The sequence below is a fragment of the Hyaena hyaena genome, unplaced genomic scaffold (genome assembly GCF_003009895.1).
Source record: "Hyaena hyaena isolate Hyena2069 unplaced genomic scaffold, ASM300989v1 scaffold_449, whole genome shotgun sequence".
Lineage (NCBI taxonomy): Eukaryota > Metazoa > Chordata > Mammalia > Carnivora > Hyaenidae > Hyaena > Hyaena hyaena.
Genome location: NW_024081076.1, coordinates 358738 through 379369, shown reverse-complemented (window position 1 = coordinate 379369; position 20632 = coordinate 358738). Strand labels below are relative to the sequence as shown.

Sequence of the window (20632 nt, the reverse complement as noted above, 5' to 3'; positions counted from 1 at the left end):
CCCAAATTATCATTCTTTGTATTGTAGAGAATTTTAAAGAATAATTTCTACATGATGACATACTAATCCTATTTCAGTGTATAATATGCAAAGAAATGTATACATACTACTTACTCTAAAGTAAATGTAGAAATACCTGCTGCTAGCTAGAAACAAAAAAGAAAATCCTGTAAAGGATCTGAAAGGTCCATATGAATAATGATATTAAGCCACAAACTAAAACATTTTAGAAAGGGTGAAAGAGGCATAAAGAGGTCACTAGCAGTTTCCAGACTTACAGAATTTTAGAGACAGGAACAACTTCTGATATCATCTAGCCAACCTTCTCATTGTACAGCTGAGAAAAAAAAAAAAAAAAGGCTCTGATGCTAAGTCACTTGCTCAAGGCCACAAAGCCAATTACTAGCAATGCCTGGAATAGAATTCAGATCTTCTCATTTGTGGTGGGATGCCTTGAAGTTTAATATTCGAAGGAGTTTAAGGGAAGAGAACAGAACCCAGGAATAAGAGTATAGTGAGAAAGGCTGATTTCTCACTTTGTCTATGTTTAAATTCAACTTTCTTCTAAGTCTAAATGAAGGATATGATATTTCATCCTCCAAGTATAACATAAGAGTCATATAGCAGAATATTTATTTTGAATACTATCTAAAGAGGCATATTGTCCTTGGATGATATAAACACTGGGTCAAAATATGAAGATGAAAGAATTTTAATTTAGTGGCTAAAAGAATCTAGGGGAAAACACAGCATTTTCACCTTTAGCATGCCAGGCATTTATAGTCTCCATCTAAAGGACAATTTTGAAGCATCATAAAGCAGTTATTAATCTCTTTATGATATGACAACCCTGGCTGTGTATGAGACTGAGTGGCTTCTGACATCTTTCTTGTATAGTTTTTTCTCTTCATAGTCATAAATTCTTTGATTCTTCTTTTAATATGTATTCCATCAACTAAAGCTTACAATGTAAGAAGTATTTGTAACTGCCTAGCTCAAAGGCTTTCCCTATCATGTCTGCAAATAATTTTTCCACTGTCTTTTAGCATCTTGAATTTTGGAGGAAAGTCTGAAGCCAACCTGAAATTTCCCATGATACACTGACCTTATGCTGCCCTGATGCTTATGGCACTACTACTGGTCCTGATGGCTTTATACTGATTGGCCTTGTTATAGTAAGAGAATCCTTTTGGTGTACAAATGAGTCATCCTTCTCTGCTGGGAGCCGCACCGGCCTCTCTGGATGGCAGTCACAGCAAGGAAATGGGAATGTTTGCACAGCTTCTGCCATGAGAAATGAAGACTAGTATCTCCTTCTGCTACTACTGGCTCATGTTGGAAATGAGCCTGCTGGTATTGACCAGGCCTCACAATATTCCATATCAAACCCATATTCTGAACACAATTACCTCATAGGAAAAGCATATTCCTGCCTTTACAAAAGAGATTTTAGATAAGAGCTCTGTGGATCATTGTCAAAAGGTTCTTCCTATAGGCCTTGCAGATCCAAGACTTAGATAATAAAGGGGGTTAAGAACACAAGAGTTACTATTGAGCCTGGTCCCATATCAGAAGAGCCTAATTTATAGTTAAGGTACAGATAAGTACCGAACATAACTTACTAATTGGTGATGTATGGCAGTCCCTTCCTCAGGGCCTACATTCCACAGACATCCTCCCTTACACTGGCGGCTGGGATGAGGATAGATAAGAATAATTAAAACATAAACCCAGATGCAAAGACTGATATATATAGAGCCCCCTTGGTAGTTTCCACAAACTAACCAATTGAGAATCATCCTCTTGAGAGCCAGACTGAATGACTCTTAACTTATCTATATACAATGTAACCTATATGTTATCCTGTCTTTGACTAAGAGCATCCTGTTATTTCCTTGGTCGTAAATTCACCATGACTGGGATAATTCTGCAATTGATATCACAAAAGACCTCTCATTGTAAGAAATTCCTTTTCTCTGACCTCATATGGTTGTTGAACCTTTAAATAAAGACACCAAAACCGGCAGGACAGAGATGCCTGCATGGTGATCAGAAAGAATCTTGGGGCTCTCTCATTCTCTCTCGCTGACACCGTCCATCCTTCAGGGACCCCTGGACCTGTCGGAGCCGGCGCGGCCTCCGACACTTCTCTTTTGTCTATAAAACTGGTTTTGTTACATTTGTTGTGCTCTCTTCACGAAAACCCACTATGTGTTAAATCATTACTGTCAGCTTCCATATCTGTCATGTAATCATATTTCTTCTCTCTTTCCCTTTCACACTTCATGGTTTTTCACCCTCATCTCTGTGGCAGCAGTACCAGTTTGATTCCAGGAAGCTTCTGAGGTAGTCTTCATAGTGCATAGATTTCCCCCTCAATTCATTCTCCCAGAGCCACTTTCCTTCTCTTTATTGTTTAATGCTCTTGCCTTTTTGCCTATCTTGTTTGAATTCTTGCTTTAATTTCTTTGATGGTCTAAAGAAGTTTTTTCCAACTGTTTCTTCAACTGTATTATCTAATTTTGTTCAAATATGTATTCTTAATCTGTACTCCACACTCTCATTTTTGTAATATCTATGACTAACTCCCATTTTTTTTTTAACTCTTTCTGGTCATCATTGAATGAAGGTGGCTCTATCTGAAACTGCCTGAGGATTTCATGATGCTTTCACTTTTTTTCCCTGATCACCTGAGCATTTTTTTAAAAAATTTCTAATTGAAGTATAGTTGAATACGATATTATATTAGTTTCTGGTGTAAAACATAGTGATTTGACAATTCTGTACATTACCCAATGCTCTCACTACAATAAGTATAGTCATCATCTGTCACTATTTAATATTACATTATTGTTGACTATATTCCCTATGCTGTGCTTCTCATTTCCATGTTATTTATTTTATAACTATTTACACCTCTTAATCCCTGTCTATAATTCCACCCATCTGCCCAACCCTCTCTCCTCTAGCAACTATCAGTGTGTTCTCTTTATTATGAGCATGTTTCTTTTTTTGTTTGTTCGTTTGGTTTTTTGTATCCCATATGAGTTAAGTCATATGGTATTTATCTTTCTTTGTCTTAGCATAATACTCTCCAGGTCCACCCATATAGTTGTAAATTTCACTCTTTTTTTATAGTTGGGTAATATTCCATGTATTTCATACAGCATATGTATACTAGATCTTCTTTGCCCATTCATCTATCAATGGACACTTGGGTTACTTCCATATCTTGGCTATTGTAAATAATGTGGCAATAAACACAGGAGTGCATATATATTTCCAAATTAGCATTTTCATTTTCTTTGGGTAAATACTCAGTAGAATTACTGGATTATAGGGTATTTCTATTTTTAATTTTTGAGTAATTTCCATTCTGTTTTCAACAGTGGTTGCACCAATTTACATTCCCACCAAGAGTACATAAGGGTTTCCTTTCCTTCATATCCTTGCCAACATTTGTTATTTTTTGTCTTTTTGATACTGGCCATTCTGACTGGTATGAGGTGATATCTCATTGTGGTTTTGATTTGCCATTTTGCTGATGATTAATGATGCCGAGCATCTTTTCATGTGCCTATTGGCCATCTGTAGATCTTCTTTGGAAAAATATTTATTCAGGTATTTGCCCATTTTTAATCAGATTACTTTTGGTGATTAGTATCACTTCTTTATATATTTTGGTAATTAGGTCTTTATCAGATATATTATTTGCAATATCTTCTTCCATTCAGTAGACTGTTTCATTTTATTGCTGGTTTCCTTTGCTGTGTGCCAAAGCCTTTTATTTTGTTACAGTCCCAATAGTTTATTTTTGCTTTTGTTTCCCTCAGCATGAGGAGACATATCTAGAAAAATATTGCTATGGATGATGGCAGAGAAATTACTGCCTATATATTCTTTTAGGAGTTTTATGGCTTCAGGTCTCATATTTAGTTCTTTAATCTATTTCAGTTATTTTTGTGTGTAAGTGTAAGAAAGTGATTCAGTTTTACTCTTTTGCATGTAGCTGTCTGATTTTTTCAGCATCATTTATTGAAGAGACTGTCTTTTCACCATTATATATTCTTGCTGCCTTTGTTGTAGGTTAATTGACCATATAAGTGTGGATACATTTCTGGTCTCTTTCTTCTGTTCCATTGACCTATGTCTATTTTTGTGCCAGTACCATACTGTTTTGATCAATATAGCTTTATGGTATATCTGAAATCTGGGATTGTGATACCTCGAGCTTTGTTCTTCTTTCTCAAGTTTGCTTTGGCTATTTGGGATCTTTTGTGGTTCCATACAAATTTTAGAATTATTTGTTCTAGTTTTCTGAAAAATAGTAGGGGTTGCACTGAACTTAAAGACTGTTTGATTTTGCTTTCTTTGACAGCAAACCTTGACCCTTTGCTGGCTTGAATAATTCTGCTATTACGTGATTTGGTTTCATTTGAATTTGAAAACACCAGTTTAGTTAAAAAGCCAGTATTTATGTCACAATCTTGACTTTACTACTTAGCCTTGAAGATGATGCCATTATAGTCCATTCAGATGCTTAAGTGCAGGAACTACTTTTATTTTTTTTAATATTTTTATTTATTTCTAGGAGAGAGGGAGAGAGAGACAGCATGAGCAGGGGAGGGTCAGAGAGAGGGAGATACAGACTCTGAAATAGGCTCCAGGCTCTGAGCTGGCAGTCAGCACAGAGCCCGACGCGGGGCTAGAACCCAGGAACCGCGAGATCATGACCTAAGCGAAAGTCGGACACTTAACCGACTAAGCCACCCAGGCGCCCCTGCTGGAACTACTTCTTATTAAATTAGAATAAAATACTCTAGATGCAGATAATAGAAAAAAAAGGGTTACAAGTTCGTTTTTTTGAGAATGACCTAAAGAATTTGATTTAGGATTTTTAATTTAGCTTATATTTTAAAGAAATTTTTAGAAGTTTTTTTAAACTTAGCTTCTTTTTTAAAAAAAGAAAAGTTTTACTTATTTTGAGACAGAGAGCATAAGAGAGTTGAGCGGACGTGGGGGGATGCAGAGAGAGAGGGAGAGAGAGAATCTCAACTAGACTCTGCGCTGTCAACACAAAACCCAATGGAGAGCTCCGTCTCAAAACTGAAACAAAACCAAGAGTCAGATGGACGCTTAATCCACTGAGCCACTCAGGTACCCCTTTAATTTATCTCCTAAATCCAAGCCCTCCTCTCCTTCCACAAGCTCTTGGAAGCTATGCTAGTAGTGAGTAATAAATGCAATTGGAAAACAAACAAAAGATTTAGGTAAGGAAATCTTCCTTGTACTTTACTCATAAGGTAGTGGGGTGGTGGTGGAGGTGCCTTATATTAACAATATAAGGTTACAAGGATTGTTCATGTTTTGTGAAATTTCAGTCTAATCCTCTGACTTTGGCAAGGTTTTGAAGAATTAAAACAGAGCAAGTCAACTTATACTGCTAGGATCATTAGCACAATTAATTAATGAAACTTTGGGAAGTTTTAGTGATTGCTAAGTTCCCTCCCATGGGCCTAAATAAAACAAAAACTGAAAAAGAGATTTTGGTTTCACACACTAGTCAAGACTCAACAAAAATCTCTTGTTGATTCCAGGGACTGGGGCTCTACAGAGTCTAAAAAGGATTTCGGGTCAGGTTGTGATCATCCTCTTAAGTTTGGGAAAAATAATATTTTCCAGAAAAGAATAAGGGAATTCCTTCTTGTTTTGCTGGTTAAATAGAGATCTAATTGCCAACCTTTTCTATATACCTTTCTCAACTATTTTAAGCCACAACAAGCTTTTCCTTCTGTTAAAAACTTTTTCCTTTGAGGCACTGCCCCACATAGTCACTAACATGGCACTAAGATTAGAGTCTGAGCTCAGTCAGATTAGATTGCCTATTTAATCAGTTTTAAATACATCAACAGATATCATCTGTGGAGAGTTATAGGCCTTGTGGCTGAATAAGAAAACTATGAAATTTGGGGCAAGCTAGTAGAAATCAAGTCCAAGCTTAGATATTTATATCTTGTGATATTTAGGGTACATTACTTGCCCTAAAACTCAGAAACTTTATCTTTCAAAGTTGTGCCGTAAGAATTAAGTGTGATGCTATTTTTAAAATACAGGGTGCTTGGAACATAGGAGGTACTCAGTAAATGGGGTCACTGGACCTATGTTTGGATGTATGGAACTAGTTGTATGTGTAAGGTAAAAAATGAGCATGACAGAGTAATGATCTAAGCACTTGATACTGGTGCTCTCCTAAATAGGGGCCCCCAGGTCCTGTGGAGGTGTGGCAGACTTCAAGGCAGGTGAATGAAGTGAATGCCTTTTGAAGGTTCATTTCAACTCTGTTTCCAGGGAGGGGAGCTCTCTGAATTTATCAGGACCACCAGCTCTCTAAACAAGACATTTCTCGTGGTTCGCATGCCCATAAAGCCCAAGATTAAAAAGTCCCATCCACAGACATAAACATACAAAGCAAGAGCTACGTAAAGAAGTATCAAAGGGAAATGAATAAGCAAGATCAACACAAGAAGAAATAAAGCACAAGGAAATCAAACATTTTAATAGGCCCATTTTGCAAAGCATAAAGCAAAACTGGGGGATGATGGACTTTTATGTTCATAAGCATTAAACTCACTTCCAAACAACTTAATGTAGGGAATAGCCAGCCCAGCGATGAGAACAGAAAGACATCATTTATCAGAAGGCCTCATACTATCCTTACCATTCGTTCAGAACAGAGGTCCATCTGTCTCTGACCACTGGAAGCAAGCCTGTATGCCTTGCTTTTCTGGATGATGTCACCACAAAAATGAGCAAGTTTATGCAGGTGATCATTTCAGACAAAGAGTAGTTTTAATCAGCAAGTCTGTGTAAGTGTGGGATGAGAGCTCATTAAAGCTCTGCCCCAGCCAACCTGAAGGACACTGCAGGCTCTCAGTGGGAGCACTAACATTGGCTTCTCTGCCCCACTCCCCCCCCTCCCCCCCCCCGTGCTCTGCAGTCTTCTCAACCGCATACCTCACTTCTCACTAATGGCATGATCAATTCAAAACAGGTTTGCCTGCCACTCAGCATCATTAGCTGTAGCATGGATTAGAATGAGTGAAGCCTTTTCAGAAACTACAGGAGACCCACACGTCAACACCTGGGGGAAAGAGGCAGGGCGGAAGAGAAGAGTGAAGGGAGGAAAAATAACAGTTACAATTCCTACCGCACTGCATTAGCCTCACCTTGCAGGAACAGACAGAACACCTGTCTTCTTTCAAGGTCCACACCTGTCCATTGCGCTTCAGTCCTCCTTCATGAGGGCAGTCACCAGAGCAGGAGGGCCCGGAGGGACAGAGGCAGTCGAAGCCCCCTGCCAGGTTGATGCAGGCAGAATCATTCCAACAGGTATGGGTTCTTAAGGCACATTCGTCAATGTCTGCAATAAAGAAAGGCACATGACTTTAGACTCTAGCCAAGATTGTGATTAGAAAATAGTAGTCATTTACAATAGCAATATTACTGAGCATTTACTTTGTGCCAAGTACTGTGCCAAACTGTTCACATGCATTATCTGATTTACTCTGCTAAGCAGCTCTGTGTAGGAAAATCTAGTCCTATCTCTATTTTGCAAATAATGAAGCTGAGGCTCGCAGAAATGAAATAACATGCCTATGGTCATATAGCTAATAGGTGGCAGGTCTGATACTCAAACCTGCAGCTCTTGGACTCCAATCACTAGATTATCCAGGAGCAGCTCTAAACTAGCTTTAGGATATTCTCAAGAGCTGTACCATCCAGAGGCCATAAATAGTGCTAATTCATTAACAGTGCGGATTTGCCCTATGCAGATCTGGGTCTTTTAGAAAAGATAGGAATAGATTATCCACTGAGTAGGAATCAGTGGGCAATTAAAACAACCTTGAACCAATTAGAGTGCCCCCAGATCCTGGAGCCAAGAGTGAAAGAAGAGGGACTAATTCTTGGTAGTTGCCTTGCCTAATCAAATCCTGTCCATTCTAACGCTCAGAAGCATTTTGGTCCCCACCAAAAAAAAAAAAAAAAAAAAAAAATCTTAGAGCTATAGTACGTATAACATGGATGCTGATGGAAGACACACATATATTTTGCCATTTTTGAATGACAGCTAAATATGGAAGGAAAGCATCAGTCCAGTCAGCATTCCGTGACATTCAAAGCTTGAGTGACCTTAACAACATCTCAAACACATAGCTGTCCAGTCCTGGATTGAGCCTTTTCCCAGTGGGCAATCTATTAACTCAAAAGGCAGCCAATTCCATTGCATAACTCTTTTAGAAATGTCTTCCTTACATGAAATGAAATATATTTTCCAATAACTTCTACTTATTGGTGCTAGTTCTGAGACCTCTCAAGAAAAGTCAACTTGAGTTTTCTTACGACAATCTACACTATTTCAAAATAACAGTCATTTGTTTATCAGAGTCTCCTACTCCATTGATTAAGCTACTGCCATGTCCTTCAAATATCCTTCAGATGGTAACACTGATTCCAATAAATATTTACCAAGTTTTCTGTGCACAAGGTTTTTTGAACACTAGGTATGATAAATGTTGTCAATGCCATGTAAGACATTGTCCTTATAAAGGGGATAAGGAGAAACACTAGAAGGACATATAGGCAACTATTGTTAGGCTTCTGATTGAGAAGTTTAACCCCTAGAGTAAGTTAAAATAAGAACAGTGTAAGTTGGGGCTCCTGGTGGCTCAGTTGGTTAAGCCTCCAACTTTGGCTCAGGTCAGGATCTCACGGTTTGTGAGTTCAAGCCCTGCATCAAGGTCTCTGCTGTCAGTGCAGAGCCCACTTCAAATCCTCTGTCCACCTCTCTCTATCCCTCCCCCACTCTCTCTCAAAAACAGACAGACTTAAAAAAAAAAAGAACAGTGTGACTTAACTTACTCTACTTCCTAAATTTCATGTTAAATATGTATAAGGTTGGTTAAGGGTTATGAGTGAAAGAAAAAAAAAATTCTAAGTGGCATTTTCTCCTAAAGTGCTCAAAGCAATAAAGTGCTTAAAGACCTAATATCTATTTACTGCTAGTGTTTTGTACTTATATATTATTTTGAAGTGTTTTTCAAAGCTTTCCATGAGTTATGCCATATAATTGCAAGATGGAAATAGTTATTTTCACTTTACAAAATAAGAAACTAAAGCACAGAGATGAATAAGTGATCACTGGAGCAAAGGTTGTATCCTGGGCCTTCTAATACATGCTCTAGAATTCTTTTCTGTACGAACTCAAGGTCTAAAGTCATTTTTCAAAAACTAGAATGTTCTGTGGTTTTATCTACTTTCAACTATTAACTCTCTAGATATTGCAACTCACTTCCAAGCATCTTATATGGATCCTCTTTAGTATCTTTAGTTGAAATTCTGAGAATTACATAATTACTCAAAATTTTCTATAATTTTGCAACTACTGTGACTTAAAAATAATGAAAAGTAAATGACCTATCTTCCATTACTGACTGCATGCACTGTGACAAAACTTGGCTTCACAGCAAAGGTACAAAGTAGAAAATGTTACAGAGTTCAAATAATATTTTGAGAAGCTAATAAATTCCAAGATTTATTTTTGTCTTTGTCCCATCAAATGTAGTCTCAGTCAAGACATTTAGTTAGTGAACAATGATTCCTCTTTTGTTTTTAAGTTTATTTATTTATTTTGAGAGAGATGGAAAAGAGCACAAGCAGGAGAGGGTTGGAGAGAGAGGGGGACAGAGGATCCAAAGTGGGCTCTGTATTGATAGCAGAGAGCTTGATGAGGGGCTCAAACTCACGGACTGCGAGATCATGACCTGAGCCAAAGTCAGACATGCCACCGACTGAGCCACCCAGGCGCCCCATGATTCCTCTTTTAAAAACTGTGGAAAGGAACCCAAATTACAATATCCAGATCTCAAGTCAACTTCAATCTGACCTCAGTTACGTTTTTACTTTCATCATGCCCGTACTATTCTCAACACATTTGACCATATGCTGCTCCTACCTGGAAACCTTTCTCGTCTCCCCAGTCCTCTTCCTCTAACTCTTCTCAATTTAAAGTGGCATTGAATGTGAGAGTCAGGTGACCCATGTTTGAAAACAAGTTCTCCATTTAATTGAGTGCTTACTATTAAGGCATCTTACACATCACTGTATGTCCTTGGTCACATTATTTAGCCTCTCTGACACTTATCTGTCCCCTGTTTAAAACCATACTCAATGAATTTCTGGTCTTTTAAAAATGAAACTGTAGATAACATAACTCACGTATTTCTTGATGTAAAGAAGTCAGATATTTAAGACAAAGTCAAGCCCTACCTCCTCAATTAAGCATCTGCCAATATTATGCAAATTCATAGTAACCACTCACTTACTTGAACTCCCACTGAAGTGAGACTATTGGTGGTACATCCTATCTTGGAACAATACTAAAGCGATGTTTGCATTATTCTCACGCCTTGGCTTTTGCTCAAAGTGGCAATGAAAACATTTGGTCTTATTCTTCTCTAATCACATTTACAATCTAGTTTGGATGTCTGGGAGATACTGATAGACAGTAACTTGATAGATAACACATGTAATAATAAAAAATAAAATTCAGATTTCTCTGAACTCTCTTAGCTCAGTCCTTCACACTAGTCCCTGACTACTACAGTGGCCTCCTATCTGGTCTTCTTGACACCAGCTCTAATCCCATGATTTTTAATTGTGAGCTCAGTAGACACATTTGAGGAGTTACTGGTGTCTGGGCTCACTACCACTAGAGACTGATTTAATTGGTTTACACCAATTAATACTGGGGCTCTGTTCCATCAGATGAGAATGACTGCTCTAAATACCTTCTGCAGGGGAGTGGTGTTCTAAAAAGCAAATTTGTCCATGTCACACATCTGCTTACCACTTCTCAATGGTCCTCTGATGTCTATAATAGATGATTGAAGCTCCCAGCATATAAGCCTTGATCTAATATTTCAATTGTTAGCTTCTGTCTCTTCCCCTTTTTGCTCAAAAGCAATGGGTTATCCACAAACAGTCCATGTTGTTTCCTCTGTCTGTGCCCTGGACATGCCTTTTCTTATTATGGGAGTACTCTCCCTCCCCCTGCTCTACTTCCTCTTAGTCTGCATGGAATGGATTGGTGTATAAATTAATTAATTTATAAAGGAAGCAGTACCCTTCCTATGCTATCTTCATTCCTATGCAGTGTTCAAAATCAAGATCAAACATCACCATTCTTCATTCTGTGAAACAGTCACTATTGACTTTGTACTCTATATACAATGCTATCCTTGCATTTAGCTCTTGCACACTTAATATACCCATCCCCATAGATAGATAGTGAGCTCACTGAGGGCAAGGACTAAATCTTTTTTCCTTATTCTCTTCTCAGTGCCAGGTACAACAGAATGCACTGTGGTTGTACAATGTATTCACTTAACTTACTTAAATCCAGGAAGTTATCGGATTACTATTATAAAGCTTTTTTTACTAAAATTTGGTCTCTTGGGTTTTCAGTAAGCATAAGACATAACCACCACCTTCCCTTTTCAGGGAACACATTTTTTATTGAGCTTCCATCTGGGAAAGCAAATAAGTCTGGTTCATAGTATAATAAATATGACAAAATAGTAACCACCATGAAGTAGAAAGGCAACCTTCCCTCCTCCCTCCCCATTCCAGTTTCCTGTCAAATGCATGAAGACAAGCAGAGGAAGACCCATTAACAAGGCACTCTCTGGAAGAGTAATTTCAAGATTCCAGCCAGTGGCTGCAAAAGAATCTTTAACTTACGGTCTTCTCTGAAATCCCCTCTAAATTGGCAATTAATGGCCAGCTATAACATCCTTTTCTAACATTTGATTACTTTTCTCATTTACAAAGTTGCAAGCATCCTGGCAGTGTGTCCCTCTCATCAATTATGAAACCTGAGCATAAAGATGAACACACCTAGTGTGTGCAATAAGAACAGGGGACTAAACCTGGATTTGCTTTTGCTGCTCCAAATGAAAGGATTTCACAGTTGAATATAGGACCATATTGCCTACAGAGTTCCATGTAATTGCTTTACTTATGACACAGAAATCTAATTCTGCTTCCATGCAATTTAACAGATTTATGGAAAGCCAGATGTTAGCAATTATGGAAACCGACATCATTCATATTCTTGGTAATACAGACCTGTTTGCTCTGCACAAAGCCAACTTAATCTATTATACATATCCCAAGGCATCCAAAGGGAAGAGGCACCCTATTTACATATTGCAACTGTTGTTCTCTGCTGAGCAAACACAAAGACATTCACCCATGATACTTACCCAAATCATCTGACAGGCCTCCAAAGACAAAGAGGCAATGAAACAAAAATCAGGCAAAATATTCCACACTCAAATCTATAATCATTAAAGTGTACTTGTTTTTTCATATTGTAAGTAATGGCTTTTTGTGATTTTCTTGTGTTTCTCCTTGTAAATTCATTATTTAAATGCTCCATGCTCAGATGAGAATTTCCTCAATAAAATTCTATGGCTAAGCTTACATTAGAACTAATTTTCTTGCATTGACATTTTCACAATTTCTGAAAGCTGTTATTATTGTACTCAATTTTGTTTAAAAAAAAAAAAAAGTCTGGTTGTGCCTAGTCAATCTGCTTTGTTCTTTAATTTGAGGTTCTTAGGTTATTTGGGCGTGTAGGAAAACACAATTCAGAGATGTTTATCTCAGCAGCAATCAAACCAGTCCCAGCCTAGCCTCGAACAATTTCCCTACCCTTCGAGAAAAATGGCTATGCAGAAATTTTAATAGCATAACAACTGTAATGGTACCTGCCTCAAGAGCTAAAAGTTCTGCAGGTTGATTTCCGAGATCAAGGGAAACATTTTTGTCAAAGGTCTGGCAGCCGTTAGGTCAATGGAGTGAACTTTTTCATTATCCCATATTCAAACTTCTTGAATAACTTTCCTATCACATCTAGTCTTCCTTTCAAACTCAAAACAGGTGATGTGTCAGAAAACAAAATTTAACCTGGGGTTTGAATATCCAGCTGTGTGTGTTCTGACTTGGAAATCATTACCAGACATTAGTAGCTTGGAAATGAGAACAGAGCTTGGGGGTTAATTAATGATAGACAAGATAGACCACAGATGTCTCTCCCATGGCTAAAGTAATATTGCTTCTTTTACAGTGGCAGAGAGAAAACTACAGGGGAAAAGATACACTCTGCACATTCAGCAAAATTAAGTGAAAAAAAAAAAAAAAAAAAAAAAACCAAGAAGGGAAACCTACTGTCTGAAGTGGCTTGCAAAATACAAGGCTAATGAAATTTTAACCTGCAGAGGAAGTTTCAGGTCCTGAACAGGAAAGGTGATGGCCGTGTTCTACTGTGGGCTAGTCACACTGCACTTGGATGTCATGTTCCCTCTAGAACACAGACTATGAAACATGGGGTTGATACACATAAGAACCATTGGAAGACATCCATCCGCATGAGGAGGGACTTAAACTCATGTCAGTTTAATAAAACACGAGGTGTTCAGATGAAGAGGTAAAGACTAAAAGAAAAGTAAACTATACCTTGGTCTCTTTGAGATACTGTTATGTATCTCTTGGGAAGAAGTTCCAATGTCCCTCCAGTGTTAATCCCTCTTTGTTCCAGCCTCTTCCAGAAAGAAAACCATTCCTATGGTGTCTCTCTTACCATCAGTGTGTAATTTTGTTACTCTCCAATGACTCTTCCCTTTTTTCTTTAACTGAGAAGACCCTCTCTTTCAGCAAAGGAAAAAGAAATAAACCTTGTTTGGGCTCACCCTTTCCTAACCCATTCCTTGGATCTGGGTCTTTTTTCCCAGTGTTTACCACTAGCAGGTGCCTTCACTTATGCATCTTCATCCTCTCCTAAATGTTCACAAGCTCCATGTGACTCTCTGTTCGAAGCCTAAATCCTGAAGTTTCTCCTGACCATTAGTTTGCAAAATCATCACCCTTTAAACAATTACAATATTTGTTATTTCAGTCTAAATGCTCTCTTCTTGACCCTTGTGGGGTAGGATAGTGCCCTATTCATCCTCTTACCTCTTCATTCCTCCAATCACTAATCACCAATCATTATTTTACTAACTACACATACCTTTATTGAGCATGTACTCTTTCCTAGACATAGTGCTAGGGACTGGGGATAAAATAGACAAATACAGATATGGTCCTATAAGTAAGGGCCTTGTATGTAGATTTCTCCAATTTTTCTAAGTTAATAACATTTCCTAAGATTCCATCTATGGTCATTGGTTCTCTTCTGCCTCAGAGGAAGCAGGATAACATACCAACTAAAAGCCTAAGCTTTGGAATTCAGCAGCTTTGGGTGCCAGTTAATGTGACCAGTTGTCTCAGTTTGCCTAGGACTGAGGGAGTCCCTGAGATAGGTGACTTTGAGTGCTAACACTAGGAAAGGGCTACGCAAATGGAGACAAATGAGTCACCTATACCCTAGTCCCATCCCTGCAACTATAGTAAAATACCTAACATTTCCCAGCCTTGGTCCTATCATTTTGAACATGTGGATAAAAAATACCTCCTGGGGTAACCTGGTAATATGACTACGTGTATAATACAATGTTTATCAGGTAGTAATTTCTCAAAAATGAAGAGCTGCTCTTATTGTTGTTCTTGTGCATACTGCTTCTATATCTTTTTCTTTCATAGCGTTCATTTCACCTCATGAATTCCCTTGTCTTATCTTTTCAGGATATACTCAAATCCATACCACCAGTCCTGAGCTCTTTGTAAGCTGACACCTTCATTTATTCACTGAGGATTTCCACTTGAATTCTAAATTCTCACACAAATTCTCACAGATTTTATCAGTACATTGGCCAGCCAAAGCCAGAATTGCTAACACTCTAAGTGCTCTCTGAATCCTAATCAGTATATCTGGGGTTAATTTTAAGTGACTGTTACTAAAAGGATATCGTTTGTTTGACACTTGATGAACTTGGGTTGGTCACAGACCACATTTATAGGCTGTACAAATTTAGATGTTCTAATGCAGATGGAAAAAATAATTCCTTCTCAGTAAGAAAGCAAGAGGAGAAAAAAAGCAGAATAGCTTTCTAAATTAACCAAGTTAGTTTATGTTCTGCCATGAATAACTCATCCTTCTTTACCTAGTGATTAAATGTGTTCCAAATCAATACGATTCTGACCAGTGGCAAAAATAAAAAAAATCTATAAATATTGAAATAGTTGCTATCCAAAGAGAATTTTACTGCATACAGAGGCTACAGTATTGATGCCAGCAACCCTCGATTTATGTTTTTATATATCTGCTTATAGGTGAGAGGGTGGGTTATGTCCTTGCTGCATTTGCATCCCTGAGTGGAACAGTTATGTTTTTACAAGTTGCTAAATGCCTAACACTGGGCCATACATGTTCTATTGTTATATTCATTTTATTGTATAACAAAATTTCACCCTCAACTGAAAATAATTACCCTCTTCCACTTTAATTTTATATCTCCTTTATGTTACCTTCTATGCAAAGCTGTGAACATACTTTTCTATCTTCCTTATTCATCCAGAAGGCATATTCTGGTCTTATTTATCTTTGTGTCTCCCAGAGGATCTTAATAGGGTGTGTCCCCTACTAAGAAATGCATAAACATGTTAAATTTGAATCTGGTTGAGCTGTGATTTTAAAAAGAACCCCTGTCCAGCAGGGACCTCTGTTTTCTCTTTGGTAAAGTATAGTTGTAGAAGATATTTTCTAAGATCCTGTCCATTTCCAGATGGTAGGATTACTTTTTACCTTTGTAGGACTGAGCTTGTAATTCCAGTGTTAGAATGTGAGTAGTAATAGATGGAGAACAGGATAGACGAGAATGGACGAACCCAGCTTCAGGAGGACAAAGAGATTTTTTAGAATTAAACAGTTCTTAGACAGTCAATATTTATTGAAACATCTCTTGTCTCTCTTAATGAGTGTTTACAAGCAGGTGCCAAAGAGAGAAAGTAATGAAGAGAGAAAAATGGTTTTTCTATCTGCACTGAAGCCTTGGAAAATGTAATCCTTGGTGACAGATATACATGGGGAATCCAGGTGGGGTGAAAACAAAAACTATTTTAACAAATCATTCTTTCAAACAAGTTGTCAGATGAGAAAGAGTTTCTTTTGTCTTCTTTGCCAAGGGAAAATCTTAGGCACAGAGAAGTTACAAATTAATTTCATTTACTACCAGAAACCTCCTACAGCTTACATAGAAATCAAAAGCAAAAAGCAAAAAAAAAAAAAAAAAAAAAAAAAAAAAAAAAAAAAAAAAAAAAAAAAAAACAACCCAGGAAAAGAAAAAAAAGTCAGGGCACCTGAGTGGCTCAGTCAGTTAGTGGAGTGTCTAACTCTTGATTTTGGATTTTGGCTCAGGTCATGATCTCGTGGTTCGTGAGTTTGAGCCCTGTGTTGGACTCTGTGCTGACAGTGCAGAGCCTGCTTGGGATTCTTTCTCTTCCTCTCTCCTACCCGTTCACTCTCAAAAATAAATAAACATAAAAAAAACCCTAAACATTGTCAATGGTACAAATCTAAAACCAGGTCTCAATCTAAAGAACAAGAGGGTCAGAATATAGCACATAAAAATTCAGAACCTTCATTGCCTATTTTTTATTGCCTCCTTCCACCACTCTGTTTATTCTGGTCCCTAACTTCTAGAAAGTTGTCAGATCTCTTCCCAAGCCTCTTTCCCAGTAGGAGGAGAGTTAGGACACTGATGAAGGATAACAATTTGGACAACTGTGCTAAGGCCAATATCTACTGAGAGAACAAGTAAAGCTACAAATAAACCTTAATGTCATCTCATGGTATCTTTTCCTGGATACCTCTTCTCTTAGATCTTCCTTCCTCTTTTCATATTCCTTCTCCTAATCAACTGAATTTGTAAAAACACACTAGAGGCTGCCTTCTATTTTGAAGGGATGTTCTTTGGAAGGATGTAGAAGGCATTTGGTGGAGTCAAGGGAAAATGAAACAAGGAGTCAGAGACTTCAGCCCATTCTGCTTGAGGCTTTTAGGAGATAAGTTCTGTTTATTGTTATTTTTCTCTTTCTGTGCTTTTTACCCTAAGAAAGGTAAAACTATAAAGACCAAAACTAAGTTGGTTTTCAAAGAAAAGCACAGGAGGCCACTGGCATATATTCTCTTTGAGCAAACTCTAGTCAGGCCCCTCTGAGCCCTCCTGTTGACTAGGCCTCCACCATGACCTATAAACACTGCAGAGTCCCAGCACAAATGATTTTGTCCACCCCATCCCTCCATGTTAAAACGTTTGAACAAACACTAGCATAGCTTTTACATGCAAGAGCGCATCTCTAAGATTACTGCTCGAGCCCCCTTAGGTTCCTGCATGGGAAGGCTCAAGGAAGGCTGCCCCCAAAACTTCCCATTTATTTTAGCCGACACCTGCATATAGGGCACCTGTGTGTCCCAGCCTCTGTGGAAGAGTAGGGGCCTAACCTCAACAAGAAATGGTTAACAAACCCAGATGAGATTCACCTGGACCAATGGCACTTCCTGCTTTCCTCTTCCCCTGGCTCTACTAGAGCTTCCACTGTTCTCCCCACCCCCAACAACTCCTTCAATCTCCTTTTAAAGTGCCCAGTCCCCGTGCATAAATCCAAGTTGAGTTCAATTCATGCTGGACCTTCTTCCCTACTGTGATAGTTGTCATTGACTAAAATCTGTCTCTTCCACTTTAAATACTGTCCAGCTTTCTTTACACTTGACACCACTCAGGCTGCTAGAATATAGACAAAATGAATTCTTGCAGTTCCTCCGTGGTCCAGCTTAGTTCCTCAGAGTCAGTAGCAATTAGGGACCAAGGTGCTCGTTCATAATAGAAATGATTTCTAAGTCCTTTTATTAATTTAGTTATTCAACAACTATTTATTGAGCACATAGGATAGGCCAGTAATTGTTCTGGGCATTGGGAATAGCCTAGCAAATAAAATAGAATTCCTGCTCCTGGGAAGGCTTAATTTTAGCAGGGTGGGGCAGATAATCTCTTCCGTGTATCTGACTCTGGGACCTGCAGAAGCTTTGGTGTCCCTTCCATCCCCAGGTTCTTTTATTGCATCATTATTAACACGTCTTCATGCAACAGAGATTGCTGTCTTTTTATTGTGTGTAATAATGGTAATTTACAATACTTATACACCATATTCTTCAGAGATTTTAAAGTCCTTTAAAACTCATGATTTAATTTGTTTTTTAAAAAAGCCTTAGAATGTTAGCATTACCATCATCTCTGCTCAAAAGATAATTGAACTAAAGGTCAAAGGATCATTGCTTCTCAAATGTTTCTGCCCAATTTATCTCCATGGCAGAACAGAATGAACACTCACTTCTCAGAATCCTGGACATACACAAAGGGGAAACAGTGAGTCTGAAATTATTTGAGGGTTCGTGTTTTGTCTTTTAAAGCCATTTTTGCTTGCCACTCTATAGTCTTTGATAGAAAGATCATTTTTTTCTCAAACTGTTGAGTAGAATAAGATTCCTCTTCTATATTGATGCACCTTCACACATAGCAGCATGCTTTCAGTGACACTTGGACCCCAGTATAAGGAGAACAGAAAAAGGCAACACAGGGTCAAGTAACATGCACAGGGCATATGGCCAGTAAGTTCCTGAGTCAGGAGGCCAATACAGGCATCTTGACTTCAGGTCAGGCTTGTGATCATGTGAGCATGAATAAAGTTGCTTCCTGGAAAGAGAAGGCTCTGTGCCATGACTCTCTATGGGAGAATCCTGGTATAATCACCCTAAGGTGGGGTCTCAAGTCTATTAAAAATGAATATAGTGATATCCTGCAAAGGCCAAATTGTCAATTTCCAACACACCAACTGGTCCACAGATTCTCCAAGTATTAGTTAATGCTCACTATATGTAAAAATAATGAAACAACAGCAGCAAGTTTCCTCTCTGAAAAACATAATAGTTAATGGGAGCATTTAGAATCCTCACCATCTACCCTATTAATGCAGCTTACACTCCTCTCCACTTCTGTTGCTGGGACCATTATCATAGCATCTTACTGTTTTCTCTGCCTCTAGCTCCTCAAACATTAACAATCTTGATCATACCCCTCTCTCATCTTAAGGACTTTTTTTTAAAAGCAGGAAAATGACCCAGTTGGAGTTGCTATGAAGTAAACTGTCTAGGAATCTACAGAAAATTAAACTGGAATCCATATTTTATGTAGATATGTCTCCAAACTGACTGCTTCAGTAGGTCACTTGACAACTTCTCAGCTAAGAAATTGTTACTCGCTGTGTGGCAGAGAATAGACCTCTGTGTTCTTCATTTTCTCCTTCCGTAAAGTGGGGAATCATTCCTCAATAGAAGCGTTGTTGTGAGAACTATAGTACACAATGTGATCATATAGTAGCTGCGTGTTAAGGATCACAATCAATAGCCAGCTAATTCTGATGGCCTCGCTCTTCTCTGAAGAGATATTCCAAGCAAAAGGAAGAGCAAAATTGCACAGGTGTGGAACATCACAATGATACACATATGAGAGAGGGTTTAAAATCATGTGAGAAATACTACTGTACTTAAAGCTAAATATTTATAGCAATGTGTGCAGGTAAGTAAATAGTTCAACGTTGAGAGACACTGATACGGTGAAGTAAGGTTCACAAGTTTCAGCCCCTTAGCTTAGAGAACAAGACCCTTTATCATCTGGTTTCTAGCTCTATTTACAAGGCTCCTTTCTTTTTCCCCACCTACAACCCACTCACATATGTATCAAGTACTTTATCTACCCTGGAAATTTCACTATCCTTTGGACACCTTTAGATGTCTCATGACTCTGCTCCAATCAGACGGCTAGTCCTGCCTGAAAATCTTACCTTAATGTCTACTCTTCCCTGGAAAAAATTCCTTCTTATCTTATAAACTTGGTGAAAAAAAGGTCCTATTTTCTGTGAAAGATTCTTATGTACATGCCATCCTCACATGCCCCACCCCTAAAAGCAATTAGTAGGTTTTTTTTTTAATTTTTTAATGTTTATTTACTTTTGAGAGAGAGAATGAGAGAATGAGAGCCAGAGAGGGGCACAGAGAGGGAGAAACAGAATCCAAAGCAGGCTCCAGACTCTGAGCTGTTAGCACAGAGCCCGACATGGGGCTCGAACCCATGAATTGTGAGATCATGACCTGAGCTGAAGTCTGACACTCAACCGACTGAGCCACCCGGGTGCCCCAGTATTTTTTTCCTATGAGTCTTATATTTATTTATTTATTTATATATCTGTTGGACAGTTCAGCCTCCCCAATTCCTGCCCCTTCCTATGTCCCCTTGTGTGTCTGTTCCTCCTTGTATGTCTCAGACTTAGCACATGGACTAGCACAGACCAAACTCTCTCAACAGATGCTGACTGAACAAGTGAATGGTGAGTTTTATGTTGACAGTGCTCTGTTTGGTTTGAGTACAATCGCTTAAAATTCCCTGCTCGTAAACCCAGAGGTAAATATTTCACAGCAGCATGAGTAATCTCAGACTAAAACAAACATCAATATTTCTTTCTTTTTTTTTTTAATTTTTTTTAATGTTTTATTTATTTCTAGGAGAGAGAGGGAGAC

At 38.3% G+C, this 20632-nt stretch overlaps 1 protein-coding gene across 1 annotated transcript in view; it reads right to left on the bottom strand.

Annotated features, from left to right (window-relative positions):
- The window catches only part of LOC120245994 (protein kinase C-binding protein NELL1-like), a 362498-nt gene that overhangs the window by 20458 nt on the left and 321408 nt on the right, over window positions 1–20632 (bottom strand). Inside the window, exon 4 of the mRNA XM_039253279.1 lies at window positions 7227–7420. Within this exon, the coding sequence (XP_039109210.1) occupies window positions 7227–7420 (194 nt within the window). The remainder of the gene's footprint in view (window positions 1–7226; window positions 7421–20632) is intronic.